The sequence below is a fragment of the Fukomys damarensis genome, unplaced genomic scaffold, assembly GCF_012274545.1.
Source record: "Fukomys damarensis isolate Sample0158 unplaced genomic scaffold, DMR_v1.0_HiC HiC_scaffold_34, whole genome shotgun sequence".
NCBI classification, from domain to species: Eukaryota; Metazoa; Chordata; class Mammalia; order Rodentia; family Bathyergidae; genus Fukomys; species Fukomys damarensis.
Window position 1 is genome coordinate 23,864,669 of NW_022900946.1, and position 19,960 is coordinate 23,884,628.

The 19,960-nt window shown below is 56.1% G+C and overlaps 1 protein-coding gene across 1 annotated transcript in view; it reads left to right on the plus strand.

The window, feature by feature from the left end:
* Positions 1 to 13,870, plus strand: part of Txnrd2 (thioredoxin reductase 2) — a 45,362-nt gene extending 31,492 nt beyond the window's left edge. The window contains exons 11-17 of the mRNA XM_033758694.1: positions 4,527 to 4,663; positions 7,249 to 7,344; positions 7,612 to 7,704; positions 9,728 to 9,799; positions 10,005 to 10,102; positions 12,160 to 12,363; positions 13,455 to 13,870. Coding sequence (XP_033614585.1) covers positions 4,527 to 4,663; positions 7,249 to 7,344; positions 7,612 to 7,704; positions 9,728 to 9,799; positions 10,005 to 10,102; positions 12,160 to 12,283 — 620 coding nt within the window. The 3' untranslated portion in view covers positions 12,284 to 12,363; positions 13,455 to 13,870. The remainder of the gene's footprint in view (positions 1 to 4,526; positions 4,664 to 7,248; positions 7,345 to 7,611; positions 7,705 to 9,727; positions 9,800 to 10,004; positions 10,103 to 12,159; positions 12,364 to 13,454) is intronic.
* Positions 13,871 to 19,960: the final 6,090 nt, after the last annotated feature.

The window sequence follows — 19,960 nt, forward strand, 5'->3', positions numbered from 1 at the left end:
CAGAGCTAAACCCCTGGCGCTCGTGATTGTGTCTTTATATCCTCTGGGACATTGGTGCTGCAGTTGGTTGAAGTCCCTATGAGGTCCATAGTTACCATCATTACCAGGAAGAGCTCGAGGAGGTGCTTTTAGCCTCCTGGGACAAACAGGCAAACGGCAGAGTGTGGACTTGGCATGGCAGAGCGGTCTACTGGCTACCAGCTTTGCCACTGGACACTACAGTGCAGAGTTGGTTGAAGTCCCTACGAGGTCCATAGTTACCATCATTACCAGGAAGAGCTCGAGGAGGTGCTCTTAGCCTCCTGGGACAAACAGGCAAACAGCAGAGTGTGGACTTGGCATGGCAGAGCGGTCTACTGGCTACCAGCTTTGCCACTGGACACTACAGTGCCAGCCCGGAGTAATCACCAGAGGGTGGTGGGCCTGGGGGGGCGTCCGGGCCGACGGGGACACTCGCCCCCTCCTCTGCACCTCAGCCCTGCCCACATGGCCCAGCCCCTTCCTGTGATGTGGGTTTGCACCTCCCACGGCTAGGCTGATCCTTACTGGTGCCAGCCCGCCTAGCATCAGGTTCCTGTGGCTAAGCAGCGCCAAGAGGCTGGAGCCGGCCTCCCGCAAACTTGAGTGGCTTGGCTTAGTGGAGCCTGTGTGTTTTGACGTCTTGCTCTAGGCAGCAGCTGGAGACTTAAGGTTTCCTTTTCATGGGGCTTCATCTTCCAGATGTTCAGGTGGGTGCCACCCACTTCCTAGCTGCTGCTTGCTGAACTCTGGTTTGTCCAAGCTGCCAAGAGCTGTGGGAACTGTGCCTTTAACACCAAGTCAGCCTTTGCCATTGCAGAAACCACTCTGAGCCCCTGGGAGCCGAGAATCCTCTAGATTCAAGGCAAAAGTGACCTTCACTGACAGCTACCTTTCTACCCTTTCTGCAGGGCCAGAGTTGTATGGAGCCTGACAGGAACCAGGAACTGCCCCTCCTCAGCCCTTCTGGCCTTTGCACCTGAAAGCAAGACTGGCTTCATTTGTGCCTGTGGGTGGGTGTGGTGTGGTTCGTAGACTGCCCTGAAGCCCCGCTCCTCTCTTGGCACTGAGAGCTCAAAGCTGGGGTTGTTTTCTGAGCAGCCTCTGAGGCATATGGGAGAGGACGAGCTAAGGGCTGCAGCACAGAACAACTAGGAGAGCCGGCTGCCGGCCCTTGCTTTTTCTGCTCTTGGCTGGTGCTTGGTGAGGGGTCGCAGGTCTGCACTCTAAGACCCTGCCCGGGGTGTGAGCGCTCATATTCCTGCTGCTGGCCCTGGGTTGGCTTGCATCTTTGGGCCGTACTGCTAGATTCTGGGGATACAAGGCTGTAGCCTCTCCGTGCAAGTAGTATGTTGGCAGGGGAGGAATAGGAACCCATCCTGGGGGCTGGAGAGCGGAGGAAGGGAGCCTCATCCCGGAAGGGCCATGTGGGGAGGGCGAGCTCCGTGTAGACCCCACCCCGCAGCGTGTGTATCCGGCCAAGGGCTCGCACACCGCTGAGACAGCCACTGCTCCTGTGGGCACCCCGAGTGCCGGTGCGGGTGTCTCCCTCTGGCCTGCCGCCTTCTCATGCTGCACGGCCCTCCCCGTCATGCTGTCTCTGATCATGCTGTGTCCCATGCGTGAGCCGTTTAGGCCATGTAGAGCCTTCTGTCCGTGGCAGGAGGCGTTTAGAGATCCTAGCCAGGGGCGAGGGTCACTGGGTCATTTCTGCTGCTAGAGCTTCCCACAGTCAGAGCCCAGAACTTCATATTTTAGAAAAGACATTATTTCCAGGTCACATTTGTCGTGACAGAGTATTATTTTTTTTCAATGATGGGCTTTGAACCCAGGGTCTCATGTGTGCTAGGCAAGCACTGCACCGCTGAGATACATCCCAGCCCTGCAGTTAGACAGACCTTTCTGCAGCTTTTGTTGTTATTAGGGTGTGACCTTTCGAGGCTGCACCATCAAATCGTAGCTTTTCCAGTTTCCCTGATGGAAGTTAGCCCTCATCTGTATGCGTTGCACATCCGTGGATTCAGTGAACCACAGGGGAAAACAGGTTTTTTAAATTTCCCTGTACTGAACATATAAAGCTTTTCTTGTCCCTGTTCCTTAAACGATTCAGTACAATAAGTGTTTAGCTAGCGCTGGCATGTACTTTGCATTATATAAGTAATTTAGATATGGTTTAAAGTACATTAAGGGATGTTGGTGGGTTACATGCAAATACTCTGCCATTTTATAACAGGCACTTAAGCATCTGTGGATTTTGATGTCCTGGCAGGACAGGGTAGTCCTGGAACCACTCCGCTGAGGGTGCTAGAGGAGGACTGTAGTGGTCTTTTTGTGTGGTCTGTCATCCGCCTCACATGCAGTTAGGTTTACTCGTTCTAAGTTTTTGGTTTGTTTTGTTTTATTTTGTTTTTTGAGACAAGGTCTCACTATGTAGTTGAGACTGACCTGTAGCCCAGGCTGGTCTCGAACTCACAGTGATCCTCCTGCCTCAGCCTCCCGAGTGCTGGGATTACAGGCGTGTGCCGCCATGCCCGGCCTCGTTCTAGGTTGTTTACATCTCTAGGACTTATTTCCTACCTTCATTTTATTTTTTGAATGTATGAACCATGCACAAAAAATGAACAAAGTCACAAGATTTGTTTGACCAGTCTTGTTTGCACCTCCATCCTTGTATCCTCTTCTTTCCTTTCCCGTAGGACACTGCTTTTATCTTCTCACTGATCCCTTTTGTGGTTGTGTGTGTGCTGACGTGTACCTCCCCATCCTCGTAGGCGGGCAGCACGCTCCACACGCTGTCTGCGAGCTTCCTCAAGTCAGGACAGGGCATCTTCATGCCGAAGTTCAGGCAGAGGAGTAGGCTTTGCTGTGGGCTGTGTCCTTCAGGGCCCGATGGCCCATGAGACAGGTGCAGGGAGTCTCCCTGGAAGCCTGACACCTCCTCTTGTCTGGGTCCCACATCAGCCCCTTTTGTAGATGACACCGTGGCTCATAGAGAAAGGAGGGCTGTCTGGGGTCTCTTGTGCATGGATGGCAGGTGACCCTGGCTCTGTGGCACATAGCAGTCCCAAAGGTGACTGCACCAAGCTGAGAGTCGGGCAGGGCTCAGGGCCCAAGGCCAGGAAGCACTGTGCACGTTTAGGGCCTGCAGCATGGGTGTGGGCCAGAGCCTGAGCGGGCCAGGCCAGGAGGGAAGAAACCAAGCAGACAGGCCTGGGTGACCAGGGCCCAGCACTGCGTACCCAGCAAAGGGTCCCCAGGCTGGCTCATGAGTTTCCCAAAGCCTCACCCTGGCTGGCAGAGAAGCAGCTCTCCAGTATCTCACTTGATTCATGATAGTCTTAGTCCCTTGGTGTCACCTGTAGGGCCTGAGTTGTCCCACCCGGGGCTCTGGGGACCAGCCCTTCTCTGTACTGTCAAACAATAATAATAATAATAATAATGATAATGGACAGGGCCAGGATTTAGCTCAGAGGTGCCGCTGCCTGCCTTGCAAGCTTAAGGTCCTGAGTTTGATCCCCAGTACAAAAAAAAAAAAAAAAAAAAAAGACAGCCTTCTCAAATTAAAACCGCAGGAATGAAAGAGTAGGTGTCACCTGTGGTGGAGGGCCTGCGGGAGTGGACAGAGGGCATAGAACAGGTGGCACTCATGACCACGGATGCCTGCAGTCTTAGCTGGACTAGGCCCTCGGATGCTGCCCGGATCCATGAGATCCTGCATGCACCCTCAGTGGACAGAGACCCACAGGGCCTGTTTGGGTGGGGAGTCAAACCCCGGAACCAGCATCAGCTTGGGGGCAGCCTGAGGCGTGACTCACCCTGCCTCAGCCTGTCCAGATGGGGAGGAGGCCACCAGGAGCCAGTAGACGTCCCTGGGAGGAGGCCTGCGTCTGTGGTGCTCATTGTATGATGGTGGTGTGCTGTGGTGTGGAGGGCACAGGGAGGACAGCATCACCCCATGCTCCAAGGAAGGGCAGGTCTCCGGATGATGTCAGTACCACAGCCAAACGCTGGTGGTTGATGTGGTGGGGTTGGGGTCCTGAGTCCGGTGTTCTGGGGTCGGGCAGCAGCTATGTTGGCAAGCAACTGCTCTTTCCCTGTGTGCCTGAGAAGTATTTCTTCTTCCGTGGACCTACAGGCATGTGCCAGTACCCACAGAATCAAGATATTTTATTTTTCCATACTAGGGATTAAACTCAGGGCCTTCACACTGAGCTGCATCCTCAGCCCTTTTTAGTTTTTTTTTTTTTTTTTTTTTTTTTTTTTTTTATGGTGCTCATTAAGTTGCCCAGGATGGGCTTGAACTTGCCATCTTTCTGCCTCAGCTTCCCTGAGTGCTGGGATTACAGGTATGTGCCTCCATGCCCAGGTTGGAATGATTTAAATAAGCTTCCAATGTTTAACGTGTAAGGCTGGCCTGTTAACTCAGTTGGCGAGAGTATGGTGTTAAATGAAAGGAACGTAGGTCAAAACCCCCGAAGAAACTTTCAGCCTGTCTCTCTTTCCCTCAGGTCGGGTCCCGGAAACCGGAAGTCTGAGCCTAGGGAGGGCAGGGGTGAACACCAACCCTAAGACCCAGAAGATTCTCGTGGACTCCCAGGAGGCCACCTCTGTCCCCCACATCTATGCTATTGGAGACGTTGCCGAGGTACAGCTGGCACCTGCCTGGCCAGCCCTGGTGGCCAGGACTGCTCAGCCCAGTCCACCACCCACCTGCCCCAGCCGGGCCTGGGGGAGCACGTGCCCCAGTCGCTGCTACACTGTGGGAAGGGATTCTTCTTTCTCCAGACACAGAGGTGCTCAGCTGGCCCCCAAGGACTGGTAGGGTACAATCTAGGAAGGATTGGGCAGCACGCGGCTCTTTCAGATGCCTTTCCTTTCTGTAGAGGGTTAGAAATGGTTGTAAGCACCAGATGTGGTGGCGCGTGCTTATAATCCCAGCCAGTGGGAGGCAGAAGCAGGAAGATTGCTGTGCTGGGTGACATAGCAAGTTCAAGGACAGCCTAAACTGCCTAGCAAGACCCTCAAAAAACCAAAAATGGCTGTAAGTATAATTAGCTGAATATTACAAATAGGCCAGCCATAGGGCCAGGGATTTTTAGCTTAGTGGTTCCGCCGCCTGCCTCAAAAGTGCAAGATCCTGAGCTCGATCCCCGGTACCAAAAAATCAAAATCAAACAACAACAAAAAAACCAAATAGGCCAGCCCGGGGTCATCCTGTCCCCACAGGGGAGTAAGAACAGTCCCATCCCCGTGCTGCCCTCCTCGCCTCAGTTTACCCGATGAGCTGCAGGCAGGTCCCGTTCCTTTTCTGATGAGCCTGCACTCGGGCAGGGCCTCTGCTCTCTGTGCTGCTGTGGAGTGGGGACTGGTACCCATCCTTCTTGGGTGGGGCTGGCACAAAGCTGGCCCCGCAGCTTTTCCCAACCTCCAGGCCTGCGGCTGCAGCCGTCTCCCCGTTGTTCTGCCTCCCCTGGACGGGGGTGAGGGCTGCAGCACCCCCAAGTGAGGCCTAGTGGGTGCCTGCTCGCGCTCTCCTCTGCTTGGGAAGCACCCAGTCATCATCCCTGTCCTGAGCAGTCCCCACAGCTCCAGCAGCAGGTTGCCTGTCTTGCCTGCTCTAGCATGTCCTGGGGAAGGTGACTCGGGGCCTTGCCAGACAAGCCCAGAAATGGTCCCGTCCTTAGGCTCTGTCGTCTCTTTGCAGTGAGACCTTCCCCGTGTCATCCACATGTGTTCATGCCCTGGGGATACCATGACAAATGACAGCAAATTTAGGACAACAGAAGCTTAGTCTCTCACTTTATGAGGGTAAGAAATCTGAATTAAAGATAGGGACAGGGCTGTCCCTCAGGGCCCTCCGTGGGAGCCTCTGTCCTGGCTCCTCCAGCTTCTTTTTGAGGCAGGTCTTGCTTTGTAGTGTAGGCTGGCCTTGAACTTACTGTGCAGCCCAGGCTGGCCTCAAACTCCTGACAATCCTCCTGCTTCAGCCTCCTGAGTGCTGGGATTGCAGGCGTGCACCACCACCCCCGTCTTCCTGTAGCTTTGGTGGCCCTAGACATTCCTCAGATTCTAGCTATGTTGCCCACTTCTGTCCTGGTAGCACATGACTGTCTCCCCTGCCTGTCTTTGCCCTTATTTGTCTCTGAAGCATTGTTTTTTCATCAGATTTAGGGTCCACCCTAATCTACTACAGCCTTGATTATATCTACAAAAGCCATATTTTCCTTAAAGCCACTTTCTGAGATTCCAGGGAGATATGAATTTTGGCCGGACACTGTTCGGCCTGCCCCACTGTGGTAATGTCCACTTACCCAGCAGGTGTTACTCGAGTGCCTACCGTGGACCAGCACTTTCTAGGAACTAGGAACGCTGTGATGCCTAGCAAGAGGCACCTCTATGTGGGAAAGGTGCCAGAAATATCGGGCACACCAAAGGCATTCTGTATTGCAAAAAACAAAAAATTGCACGCATGCAGTTAGAAAAGTCATTCAGAGCAGTGCAGATCATGACCGCTGTCCAGCTAGGGCCTGGGAAGACATCGGGGTGGGGGGTCAGGGGGCCATTGTTTAATGAGATATTGTGTGCTGTGTACATGGTGGTTTCCGCAGTTAGTCAGGCCCGGAGGAATGTGCACATTGCTTCCCCAAATTATCTGTGCAGATCTCTGTTCACTTCTGGAATGCCAAACAACATCTGCATTTCCTGCTGCAGAGGTGATTGGCAGCTGGTCCCAGGCTGACGCGTGCAGGAATGCTTGAGACAGGGTGCATGCTGGGATGGAGGAGTCTCCCACAGAATGACACTGTGATTTGGGATTTGTCACGGATGGTGACAGGCGCTTCGAGCTGTGTCAGGAGAACTTGGAATGCTTGGGCCTGTTTTGGCCAGAATCCCCGTGAATGACCTTGGTAGTGGGCACAGCCCTCTGAGTTCAGCAGCAGGAGAGGAGAAGCCTCGACTGAGTGAGGGTGACATGGCTGCAGTCATCGGCAGCTCGTTTTGTCTTTCGGGAAAGGGAGTCAGAACTACAGGCAGGAAGCCAGGGATGCTGCACCCCTCGCTGTGGAAGAATTGGACTTGAGTGGGCAAAGTTTTCTGCTCAGCACAGCTCTACATGGTGTTTGGGGTTTTCGACAGGGTGCTGCCCACCAGGAAGGTGATGAGAGCAGCTGAGAGGTTATGCGGGCTCCTTTGGATGTGTGCTAAGGTAATCCGACTTCCTTCCATCAGGGGCGGCCTGAGCTGACACCCACGGCCATCATGGCAGGGAGGCTTCTGGCCCAGCGGCTCTTTGGGAAGTCCTCAGACCTGATGGATTATAACAACGTGAGTTCTCGTAAAGGACCCCACATCTCTCCAGGAAGAGACAGAGACTGGTTGTGCTTGGGGTGTGCGTGTACCTGTGTGTTTGTGTTTGCCTGGGTGTGTGAGTGCATGTGGGTGTGAGCAGGTACGAACGGCTTGGCTCTGAGTCCAGCCCAGGAACAGCATGGCTGGCCCTGGCCTGTGACCACTGCTTTATATGCCCTGAAATAGGGGCTTTTCTGATTTGGGCGGCTCTGAGAGGCGTGTCTTATTCTGGCCTGCTTTCAGGTTCCCACAACTGTATTTACTCCGCTGGAGTACGGCTGTGTGGGGCTATCCGAAGAGGAAGCCATGGCCCAGCACGGTCAGGAGCAGGTCGAGGTAGGGTCAGAGGATCGGTACGGCCTGCAGATGGCCCCTCCTCGGATGGAGAGCCTGTCGGCGGTGCTATCTGTGTCCGTGCTTCCCCGGGTGCTGCAGCTTGGCAGGGTGGGGTGTGCAGGCCCAGGATGATGGCCTTGGTGCAGTGGAGGGTGGTTCCAGAGATGAGGGAGGCAGAGGGCTCTGGCAGCTTTGGTGTAGCTTTGGCCTGGCCTTGTCTCCTCCAGCCTCAGTGGCTACCTGCCTGCTGCCCCGCGTTGTGACTAAGGAAGGTCTATGGCCACCTCATTCTGAAGCTCCACGGTCCGCAGCTCCAGTCCCACCCCCTACAGGCACGCCCAGTGCCATCAGGGTCCCCACCGTGGCTGGTGCTGTTACTTTCCTGCTAGTCTTCGGGCGTGCAAACGCCAGCCCACTCCACACGCAGAGTGCTTGTCACACAGGTTCCCAGGATGCCACTGTGGCTCTCCCCACCTCACGGGGACACGTCTCTCTCAACCTGGAATGGCTTCCCTGGGTGTCCTCTGAATTCTGCTTGCCACCCCCACCTCCTGTCCCCACTAGCCCATGCCCTCCTACCTGAACCTCTACCTTTCTGGGACTCCCCTGGGGCCTCTAGCAGGCACGGCTCACACTCTGCCCCAATCTATGCCCCAGTCTTTCCAGGTTCCTCTAGTCCTTGTAGGCACAAATGGCATTTACCTCAAGGAAGGGTGTTTTCACTGGGCAAGGTTGCTTTTTGGGTGTTGCCCCAGGCAGGTAGGCCATCTCCCTGAGTGGTAATAGAACATACTCAGGTGGCCTAAAGGGAAGCCAGGAGGCTTTAAAACCTGCCACGCTAGGCCAGGGCTTTAGCCCAGTGGTCCTGCTGCCTGCCTCGAAAGCACAAGGTCCTGAGTTCGATCTCCGGTACTCCACCCTTCCAAAAAAACAAATAAAACTTGTCATGCTGTGGACACTGGAAGCCTTTGATACGGTTTCATCTTGCTGCTGTAGCCGCTTGCAGGTGGTGGGGAAAACCAGACTCTGCGTATCCTGGGCAGTGGAGCCTGTGCCCTTTGGGAATGAGTCACTGGGCTCCAGGGCCTGCCCCTGCCCCTGTACCTCAAGCCCTTCCATCACTGGGACAGGCCTGACAGCCTGGCCTTCCCTGTAGCACTTTATTTGCTATTTTTGTTTGATTCATCATAAGTACCCTGGGACATGTGTTCATGGCATTTATAATGTTGTTTTTTTGTTTCACAATGTTGAATGGCCAAATACCCTTTGTTTGTTTTCTTTTCAGCTCTGTCTTGCTTAGAACAATATTCTCTGAAGCTCTATTAATTAATAATGGCTGTACAGCACATGTGAGGGCTGTACTCATTTTTTACCAAGCCATAGCCCCAAATGCTGTCGAGCCCTCCAGGGGTGCTGAAAACCCTTGTCCCACAGCTCGAGCGTGGCCAGAGCCTGCCCTGCCCCTTGGTCACCCCGCACCAGCCCCACCTCCTCTTCCCTGAAGATAGGGCCCAGCCAGTGCTGAGGTGCCCAAGGGAGGCCATGCAGCTGCCCCGAGCCCATTCTTGCCTACATGGGTGGGCTGGCCGCCCCCCACAAATCACAGCCTGTGATTACCCTTTCCAGCCTTCGGTGGTCTCGGGGCCTGCGTATACCCCACACATGCCCGTCGGGGGTACTCCCTTGCCCTGGTCCAAGCCGTAGACCCTGTGAAATGTGGCAATTAGCACCCGGGCAGCCTAGTGCCTGCGCTCTTACTGCAGTGTAAGCCTGGTCAGGAGAAGAGCTATCCTGCAGACCCGTGTGGCTCAAGATCCTCGCTGCCTGTGCATGGGAGAGGGGCCAGTTTCTGCATTGGCTGAGCTGTTCCTCACCCCAGACGTCACATTCTGGCCAAGCGGGGGGTTCTAGGTCCCTGAGAAGGCCCAGCTTGCCTGTACCACTTCTGTTAGAGCTGTAAAATGTCCACAAGGACTGGTTTGGCTGTGGTCACCATTCTAGGAATTGGTGTTTTGTCAACCAGGTTTATCACGCATATTATAAACCTCTGGAGTTCACAGTGGCTGAACGGGATGCATCTCAGTGTTACATCAAGGTGAGTGTCCCTGGAGGCCCAGGGGTGCCAGGGTGAGAGGAAAGAGGGAAGGAGCCAGCAGCAGGGGTAGGGAGTTCTGTGTTGTCCCAGAGCGGAGCACCACAAATATCCAGGGGCCACTCATGCCCACAGGCTGAGGCCGCAGAGGTGGGTCACAGCTGGGTCCCCTGAGCCTGGACTGTGGCTGAGACCCTGTGGCTTTCAGATGGTGTGCCTGAGGGAGCCCCCACAGCTGGTGCTGGGCCTGCATTTCCTCGGCCCCAACGCAGGCGAAGTCACTCAAGGATTTGCGCTGGGGATCAAGTAAGTCTGGAGGAATGTGGGCTGTTCTGCAGTGTTCCGCCCGTGTCCCTCCGAGGGCTGGCAGCACCACAGCAGAAGTCCACGGGGTGTTGTGTCCCTTCCCTGTGGCCTTGTGCATGTTTGCCAGAGGGACCCCCCAGGATCTCCTCTGGGGCAGGGTCAGTGTGAAGGAGGGACATTTCTTCTCCAGCTGCTGCATACGCGCAAGCCAGTGTCATGCAGCCTGTTCTGCGGCTGCCTCCTGGGGGAATCACTGTGGCCCCGATCACTGTTTGGATCTCTTCAACTAGGTCAGAATGAGCAGGCTTGAGCCTTCGCTCACAAGGGGTATCATGAGCAAGTTCCCTGTCTCTGATGTGTGGGGAAAGAGCCACTCAGGGCCACTGAGCATTTTCTGGAACTTGGGCCTGGGTCCTTGTGTGGGTCCTTACCTGGGCTATTGTGTGGGTTTTGTCTGAGCATGTAATGCAAGGCCTCCTGCGTGCAAGGTCAGTGCTGAACTGCTGAGCCACACCCTAGCCCCCCAGGCTGTGTGCTTCTGGGATCCCAAGGCCTACAGGGGCCATGAGATGGCTCTGGGTGGGGTGGGTTGTCTGGGGAGTTGGAGGCTAGGAGGTCATGCATGGCATTTCCAAAGGAGACTGGGCCTAGCACATCAGAGGCAGAAGGGCCATGCAGGGACAAGCTGTGGACAAAGTTCAGAGGGAACAGGGAGGGGCTGACAGGAGGAGGAGGGCATGTAGACAGCTGGGGTCCCCTGTGTGCTGGGCGTGTGTGTATGACCAAGAGCCACCTTGGGGGTAAGGGGACGGGGTAGGGGAGGGAGAGAGCCAGGGCAGAGGAGCGGGACCTGTATGATGAGGGGCTCTCTGCAGGAAAGATCTGGGACTGGGCCAGTTGCCCTAGGGAACCCAGTCTTCCCCAGGGGGCAGCCTAGGGCCATGGATGGGGCCACCTGTATCATGGGGCAGCAAGCCTCAGGCCCACCTATCCCTGCACACATACGTGTGCTGAGGCAATGGCTTGGTTGTGGGGCTCAGATTTTTCCAGGAGATGGGCCTCAGAGGTTAAAAGAGAAGGCTGGGTCCAGAGTGGGTTTGTGTCCTGGGTATGTGTGTGTCTCTGGTCCCTAAGCTGCAGAGCTACTTGTGGCAACAAGGCTGTCATTGGGAAGTTTAGTCCAGAGTGACCATTGGGGGGACCCTGTAAGCCACTGCCGTCTCTGCCCAGAGTCCTGCTGGATGGAGCCTGTGGGGATGGCTCTACTGTGGGCGCTGACAAGAGGCTGTGCGCGATCTTGGGAGCCTGACCCAGGGGCCCTTTGTCAGCGATGGTGGGCTGGGCCATCCACAGCCCCAGCTCCTGACCTCAGGAAGATTTCTGGGGCTGGTAGGGGACAAGGACAGCCCTGAGCCTCCCCCACCAAACCATGGCAATCTGTTTGCGCTGGCATGCAGATGGTATTGCCCAGACCAACTTTTAGTTTTTGAAATAATTTCTAGAAAATCTTTTAAATGTGGCCGCCTCATTTAATAATGTAATTGCAAAGGGTTAATTTCCTTAATATGGAAAAGCTCTTATAAGTCAATAATAATTACAGAGTGAACAACCTAAAAGAAAAAATACTGAACATGAATGGGTAATTCACAGGAAATAAAAATAAACAGAGCTTAGGGCACAGCCACCCACAGAGCAGGTGCTCTGAGCACAGTTTCAGCTTCCGAGTGTGCAGGGTCTGAGCTGAAGAGCTGGGCAGGACAGGAGGCGAGGCAGAAGCAGGCTGCAGAGTGAAGAGTGGGCTCTGGCTCACTGGGATGAGTAATTCGAGCTGCACCCTGAGGATCGGAGGGGCCAGTGGGTCTCTGCTGACCGGATTAGAGTGGCAGGAGGCTAGGACAGAGCAAGCAGGAGGGCAGCCCTGCAGGGTTAGGGCATTCTCTGAGAGGGAGGTGGGGAAAAAGGCGTGGAGACAGAAAGGGGGCCTGTGCCTTCGCAGGCCTTCCCGGGACCCGGTGATGTGCTCACTCCTTTCCTGTCTCCCCTACCCCTTGCCTTAGGTGTGGAGCCTCCTATGCACAGGTGATGCAGACGGTGGGAATCCACCCCACCTGTGCCGAGGAGGTCGTCAAGCTGCGCATCTCCAAGCGCTCGGGCCTGGACCCCACCGTGACCGGCTGCTGAGGTTAAGCCGCCACCCCTGCAAGGCTAAGGGCACACAGGATGCCGCCCCGCTGCCACTCTCCACAGAGGCCCAGACCCAGGTACACAGTGTGAGGGCGGAGCACGGGACTGCCTGGGGTTGGGGGTGAGGCTACACCTACCACGCCTCCTGGAGCTCTGTCCTCAGGTCCAGAAGCTGGGCTAGGAGGGGAGGCCCCCAAGGGTCCCGCCCTCTAAAGGGCACCCCGAGATCCCGCCCCTCATCGCCGCTCCTGTGTGCCGGAAGTCTCGAGATCGGGCTCACGTCCACAGCCTTCTCCTGGCAGTCTCAGGCTAGCGCTCCCTGGGGCCTGCAGGTAGAGAGCAGGCCTCCCCTTTCTGCCCTAGCACCGTGCCAGTGCTGACTTATTTCCCTCTCGCCCAGAAGGTGGAGACACTGCCTCGTACATGGCCAGCTGCCGCCCTGCGCGTTGGCTTCTGCTACGGCTTTGCAAAGCCACTGGCAGAGCAGGCGGAGGACTGGCGGTCCTCTTCTGTGTCATAAGCAGTTAGCAAGTAGCTCCCTGGCTCCTGCTGAAGGCGTGCGTGTGGCCGGAGCCCTGTCCCCTCAGACAGACACAGCCTCCTCAGGCCCGTACCGTGTAGCCTGCCCTTGACTGACCCTCGGAGCTGTCAGCCCTTTCTGGGGTTGGGGTGCTTTGAGCCTTCTCTCTCTTCTCGAAATGGAGGCTGTGGGTAGAGCAGATTCCCTCAGGCAGGCCTGGAGGTCCGAGAAGTGACTGCCTGCAGCAGCAGATCTGGGCTGTTTAGGTGTTCCGCAGTTGGCTGTAGACCCAGGACTGCCTTTGATGCACGCCTGCAGCAGATCTGGGCTGTTTAGGTGTTCCGCAGTTGGCTGTAGACCCAGGACTGCCTTTGATGCAGACAAACAAAAGGCACCCTGACGAAACTGACCGGAATATTCTACTGTAGAGCTGTTTTGTTAAGAAACTGCTATAATTTTTTATTATTATTTCAAAATATTCTTGGAGCACTGCAGCGCTCCCTGGGAATACGTTGACCTGGGGGTGAGGGGAGGACCACTGTCTTCAGGGGCTTGGCTCAAATCTGTCCCTTGAGGGTCTCCTCAAGGGTGGGAGACGAGGCCAGTCAGTGTGAGGGGCACCTGTGTTGACTCCACGCATTGTGGCAGGACCGAAAGGCCAGGTCTGGAGAGCCTGGGAGACGTCGCATGGAGCGGCGTGACTTCACGGACGACCCGTGTGCCCTGCAGGGATGGCTCCAGGGGCAGTCAGCCCCATGCCTGCACCCTCTCCCCTCTTCTGCCTGGGCCAGCAGCCCCTCAGGCCCCAGTGCCAGATTATGATGGCCTGGACAGAAACCCACCCTGTGGGCTGTCCGTGTCTGAACACCCTGGCATTTCTGGAGTGCAAATAAAGAGCGTTTTCCTAATGTGTTCTGCCCGTGCTGTTTCCAGTGCACTCTCAGGATTGTCCAGGAGGGACAGGGCCTCACCAGCCTGCAAGCCCTCTTATATAAGACCTGCTGGTGGGTGGGAGCGGCAGGCCCTGTCCCTTTCTACCCTGAGCAGGATGAACTGACCCCCCTCCATCCCCTTTCCCATGCAGCTGCTTGGCCTCAGGCCAGAAGACCTTCTTGGGGGGCCCCAGGACCCTACGCACAGATCACTGCTGAGATCTCTGCACCTTGAAGCAAAAAGGGTGCCCCAGCTCCCAGCAGGTGCTGGCGGGGAAGGGGTGGTGGGAGGGTAGGAGCTGGCAGGAGCGTTTGAAGCTTTCTGTCCCCACATGTCAGTCACCTCGCTACGTTTCCATTGTGGTCCTCCGAGGCAGCTCCTTGGCTGCACTGTGGCTAATCCTGCATACTGAGGCTTGATGGACTGAGGGACCGCCTGTCAGTCACCGTACAGAGACAGCGCCGACAGCAGCAGGCAGGGCCCGGCATTGTGCTGAGGCTTTCGCTGCGGCTAATCCCGTGTCTTCCTTAAGAAAACATCACTTAGTCTGCCGGCCCGGGAGCCCTGGATGGGACCCTGCTTGTCAGCGAACAAAGGAATGTGTTTGCACCCCAGTGGGCCTATGGGAGCCTGGCTTGCGGTGTGGAGCGTGTGCAGGAGCTCTCAGACGCCCAATTAAGATGCCAAGTGCCGGGCTGGGCCCAGCCCTCCTGACAAGTGCAGAGCCAGATCAGCCGTGTCCCATTTAACGCACGGCTGGTGGCACACCCCAGCCAGCCGAGGACCTTGTGGGGAGGGCTTGCCTCCAGCCTGAGCGTTTTGTCTGCCTTAGAGGCAAAGGAATCACCTAACCCCTGCTGCCTGGGGCCGGCAGGGGCCCTCTGGGGTCCAGACCTGTAGGGGTCCCATACGGTCCTGTCCTGGGAGCAGCCCCTGCCGTGGGGCAAACAGGAACCGGAAGTGGCCTTGGTGCTCTTTGCGATGACAGAAACGATGCAGCCTGTGTGGGGCCTCCATGCAGACGAGTCGGGCCTGTGGGCCGGCCCCCACCGCTGCGGGCAGCCAGAGTGCCGCCCACACACCCGTGTCCCATGCTCCTTTCCCTGGAGCGGATCGTACATCAGTGCGCCGGCCCCTGGAACGTCTGCTCTCCCTGTGCCGTCTGTCCTGTGCCGTATCCAGAGGGGCCCAGACATCCACAAACCACATCCCAGACGGCCTCAGGTCCTAAGTGTTGAGGGGCCAGGGGACGCTATCACCTACTGTTGGGGCTGGCTGCCGGAGCAGCACACTTTGTCTTGGCTGTGGGTCCCCTGCCCAAGAGCCTGGAAGGTGGGACGTGAGCCCAAAGCCCTCGCTCAGGCAGCTGTGGGGTCAGGGGAGGTAGGGGAGGACCCCAACAAGGCAGTGTATAGGCCAGCAGCACTCCTGGGCCGGATTTGGGAGCAGGGTCGCTGTGCTGTGCCGGTGATGGCTCCATCCTGGCTTCAGGCTCCCTGCATGGGCAGCCCCCCCACCCCGAGCCTGCCTCTGCCCTGTCCCTTCTTCCCAGGGCACCTAAGGAGGGGCCAGGGCGCCAGGTGCTTGCCTGGTCCCCGGACGGCCTCCTTGCCGCCTTTGCATGTTTTTATGGTACAATGAAAATGTGATTTTAATTCCTCAGATTGTTCCATGTAACCTACAATTACCCCGGTGATGTCTTGCACACTTCTTGTGGCTCTGGATTTCGCAAGAACATGGGAGGGAGGGAGAGGAGCTGGCAGAGGGTGAAGGTTGTGCTGTAGGCCAAACTGCCCCCTCCCCTCTCCCCCTTACCCTCACCTAGGAAGTGAGGCGGGGTCACCCATCACCCCCATAACACCATGCCCTCTCCCCCAGACCCTCTTCATGCTCTCCTGTGACCACTGGGATGGACCTGGGATGAGCAGAGGAGGGCACAGTAGGAAGTTGTGAGCTCGCAGTGACAGCTGAGGTGCTCGGGCTGTAGCCCTCACCTCTGAGCATCCCATAGCCCTGTTGGCTTCCGCCTTTTCTCGGTGCGCAGCAGAGGACGTGGTCCTGATCATTCTTTCCTGGTGTCCCTCACCTGAGGCTCGAGCTTGCCTCTGAGCTCCAAGTGTTTGCTTGTCGCCATAGGACCTTAGCACATGCGGCTCACCTTATTAGGCCACCATTCCAGCCTCGGTGCCCAGGCAGCAGCTCGAGGTACCAGTGTCCACTCGCTTGTCTGATGCAGACCTGGGGACAGGCTGAGGCTCCACCACAGGTAATGCAGGGTCTGTATAAGGGGCACCCTGAGGTGGCAAGAAGGGGTCTTGTTCAGGAGGCTCTGCCACAGCAAGAGACCTGGGACTGTGAGGCCGCATTGCCAAACCGTCGTGCCCTACCCGCCATCAGGACTCCGACTGCGTGAGAGGTGTGTTTGTGTCCTTGCTGGGCTGCCGGCTGGTCTGTTCGTGCCTCCCTGGGCTTGTCTCCTTCCTTGTAGAAGCTACTACCCTCTACCCAGGGCCCCTGGGTGCCGTGTCCTTCCTGGTCATCCCACCCTTGGTTCTGTTTAGGGAATGTGACAGGGACACTGAGGGCTGCTCACGGTCAGACGTGGGGAGGGAGTGAGTCTTCCACCCAGCAAGCAGAAAGCAGCAGTGGCCGGTACCCGAGGCTAGCCAGTGGGCACTGGGCCCTGAGAAATGAGCCATGTAGCCCTGGTAGGCACCCGGACCCGGCACTGGGACCCACTGGAGCCAAAGCGTGTTGCCCCACGGTCTCTGCCCCGATTAGAAGCATGTGTTAACTGATTCTTCATCCAGATGGACCTGAACCAGGCTCCTGGGGGCCTTTGAGCTGTGTTTCCTGCCTTCTGGCTTCTCCTCCCCAGTGGGTTCCCTCTGGCGCTGGTGTCAGCAGATGTCCAGAGCCAGACAGGCCTTCAGTGGTGGCATTTTATTCTCTGAACATATTTCTTCCTTCCTCTGCCACTTTGGATCTGGGCTGTCTGGCTGAACACTGCATGGCCCTGGGAGCTACCTGACACCCTTCCTGTCCCAGGCAGGGTACACGCTGGTGCCCTGGCTGTGCCTCACCAGCAGGAGGCAGGCAGGAAGGGCTGTGGGCACAGGCTTCTCTGCTGGGCTTCCAGTCTGGGTGGGAACTCCTACAGTGTACAGACACCAGCTCTGTTCTGTCCAGGACAGAGCAGTAGCTCCATACTGTCGCCCCAATTCCCATAGGGCCAGGCCATGGGGGCCCAGTGCCTGGTACCTCCCTCGGATGGAATGGGGAAGGAACTGCTCAGAGCAGGCAGCGGGCTGGAGAGGGCTTGGCCAACCACCACCCAGAATGTTCAGCATGGGTCGTTACTGGATAGAAGATTTTGCAACAGAGATCTGTCAAGAGACTGTTGTTTTGTTTTGTTTGATACTGGGGAGTCAACTCGGGACCTTGCACCTTCGAAGCAGGCAGTAGAACCTCTGAGCTAAATCCTCAAGAGACCGTTAATCAGAGCTGGAAGAGACATCACAGTGAAGGTCTAGGAGGGCAGAGGGCTGGAGGCCTGAGACCCCATGCTATCACAGCTGGGCATTCCTTGAGCCCTCCCTGCAGCAGCCCCTAATTGTCAGGCTATAGACCCATCTCCAAACCCTACACGCATGGCTAGGGTCATCCTCCAGGTTCCAGAATCTACCGTGATAGGTGAAAGTTTGCAAGAGCTGAGGGCATACAGCAAATACAAGCTTCTCACAGGGCCAGCACCCCGTGGGACTGGCACTGCAGGTCCTCGGGGTACAAGAGCAGCTAAAGGTGCACCTTCCTCTACTCACCAGGAGCTCAGGACTTAAGTTCCTACATCTGTCTATGCACAGTGTCAAGTCATGTCACAGCCATGCCTACCACGGCCTCCCATAAGTGGTCCACTGACTGCCTGAGCTTGCTGCTGTCTGGGTTGGAAGCTAAGAGAGATGGACTTTGGGCCCATTTCACAGATGTTGCTTCTTGATCTCTGTGCCATCGATGGTGGACCAGCCAGGGCCATGGCTTCCAGACTTGGGGACCTGGGCCCGGCAACGGCAGGTCCTTGTGCTTTCCTGCACATCTACCCTGTATAGCCTCAACCTGCCAGGGCCTTGCCTCTGCTGTCCAGCCTAGATCCCTAAGAACTCTCGGGTTTCTGCTCCTGCCACCTGAGGGTTCCAAGAGCCATGCACATCCTGGTCCCCAGCCAAACACCTGTGTCTGTGTGGGCAGCGAGGAGCCTCCATGTCCCCTTGGGGCTCAGCAAAGCATCTTAAACCCGAGGCTGCCTAATCCCAGCCCTGATGTGGTTTATGGTACTCGGGTTACCCTAATCCTGAAACCCAAGCTGGGGTCCCAGCAGCCCTCCCAGAACCATCCAAGAGGCACAAGTAGACTCCCACCCAAGTGCCCTCCGTGTTTGGTGCCGTCCCTCACTGGGGATACGGCAGGACGCTGGGTAGCCACAGAGATGACAATCCAGCCCTGATGAACCTGAGTAAGATTGGGAAGCACTAGGCCCTCAGCTGAGCCTGCTGTGACCTCTTACCCAGAAGGAAACCCAAAGCCAGCAGCGACAGCAGAAGTGATAGGCGAGACAGATCCAGCTCCAGCCTGGTAAGGTCCTGGCCTCTAAGGTTTCATGGGACAGTGATCAAGCCTTATAGTTCCATAAAATCAAACTGTTTTTCTCCTAATAAAATAAGATCTTTTGGAGTTGTAACCAATGATCAAATAACACCAAATGCTTGGGAATAAAGTGGAACCATAAACAAGGCACAGTATATGACCTTGTTACAGAGCATCTGGGGGTTGGGAGCCAGCTGAGCACAGCTTTTGGCCCCACCACCGGCCACACTGACCCAGCAGGTTTGGCACTGTGCCAGGCATGGGCACACACATGAGAACACCCCAGCAGGAGACAGGAACATGTCACAGGCTGCCCTGTAATCATATTAGCACGATACACATGCGACTCTAGCATCTTTAGAGAACTTTCACACCCGTAGATTTCCCCAGAGCAGATATAATTAGCTCTTGACCTACAAGGGTCAAGATATGGGAAAGAATGTCAGGGGAGCAAAGTGATGGCCGGATGAGCTTTCTTCAGCTCCCCCTGATGAATGAGAAGACCGCCACCCAGACCCCCCAGGAGCCCCCAAGGGAGCACATCGGTAAAGCCAGGACATGGGCCCCTACCCCTACCCCGGGTCTCACCGCAGGTCCCTGCCTGTGGGAGAAGGTGGATGGGAGGCTAAATCTTCCACACGGATTCAATGGCTCATTGTTCTGCCCGTGGTAGCTGAAATTGGGCTGGGTGATTATAATAATAAAGTTCTAACAATCAGCCAGTGGTTGGGTTTCCACAGCTTGGGGAGTATTTGATTTTCAGTCTTTTGGAGGGGAGGCAGTGTATCAATGGAGTATGCTGTTCACATCAGCCCATTCTTTGCAAAGCAGCATCTCCCATCTCCTGCCTTAATTCTCTCAAAAGGTGTTGTACCTGTCAGCTCTCCAGTGCCCAGGCATGTCAAGGCAGGAAACCACCAGGAGGCCCAGACATGGTGGGAATGAGTCCTGCCTTCACCAGCTCAGACAAGCTCTCACTGTACCCACCCTACCTGTAAAACTTCTGCTGTAAGGACCATGGAGGTAGTCCGTGAGAGGGAGGTGCTCCTCTCACTTGGACTTTCTCCTGCAGCACACACCTAGCCTTGTCTGATCTTTATGCCTTTGTCTGAGCTGTTCCCTCGCCCTAAGACTATGCCTTCAGCCTCCTGCCCTGGCTAACTCCCCATCACTGGTTAAGATTAGACACAGAGTCTTCCTTGCTAGAAGCTTTTGGTGACATGGCAAGGCGAGACACTGTGCGAGGCTCCCACGGAATGCCAGTTCTCTGTTCTCCTAAAGGGTGTCGCTCCATTTTGTCCACGAGGGCCTTCATTCTTCATGTCTTTGTCTCTAACTTGGCTCCTGGCACATACGTAGGTGCTCAGCACACAGCTGTGAAGTGTGGCATGAATTCTTCATGTTATGTTTTCTATTTCCAAATGTCTATGGTGCCCTCCTGTGCGAGATTCAAGGACATGTGCTCTGAATATGGTTTATATCTGTGGAAAGAGGGCGGTGGCTTACGTGTGACTGCACTTCTTACCTCCTGGTTCTACTATGTCAGCGTCACCTACAATGTGTACGAGCTAGGCAGGAGG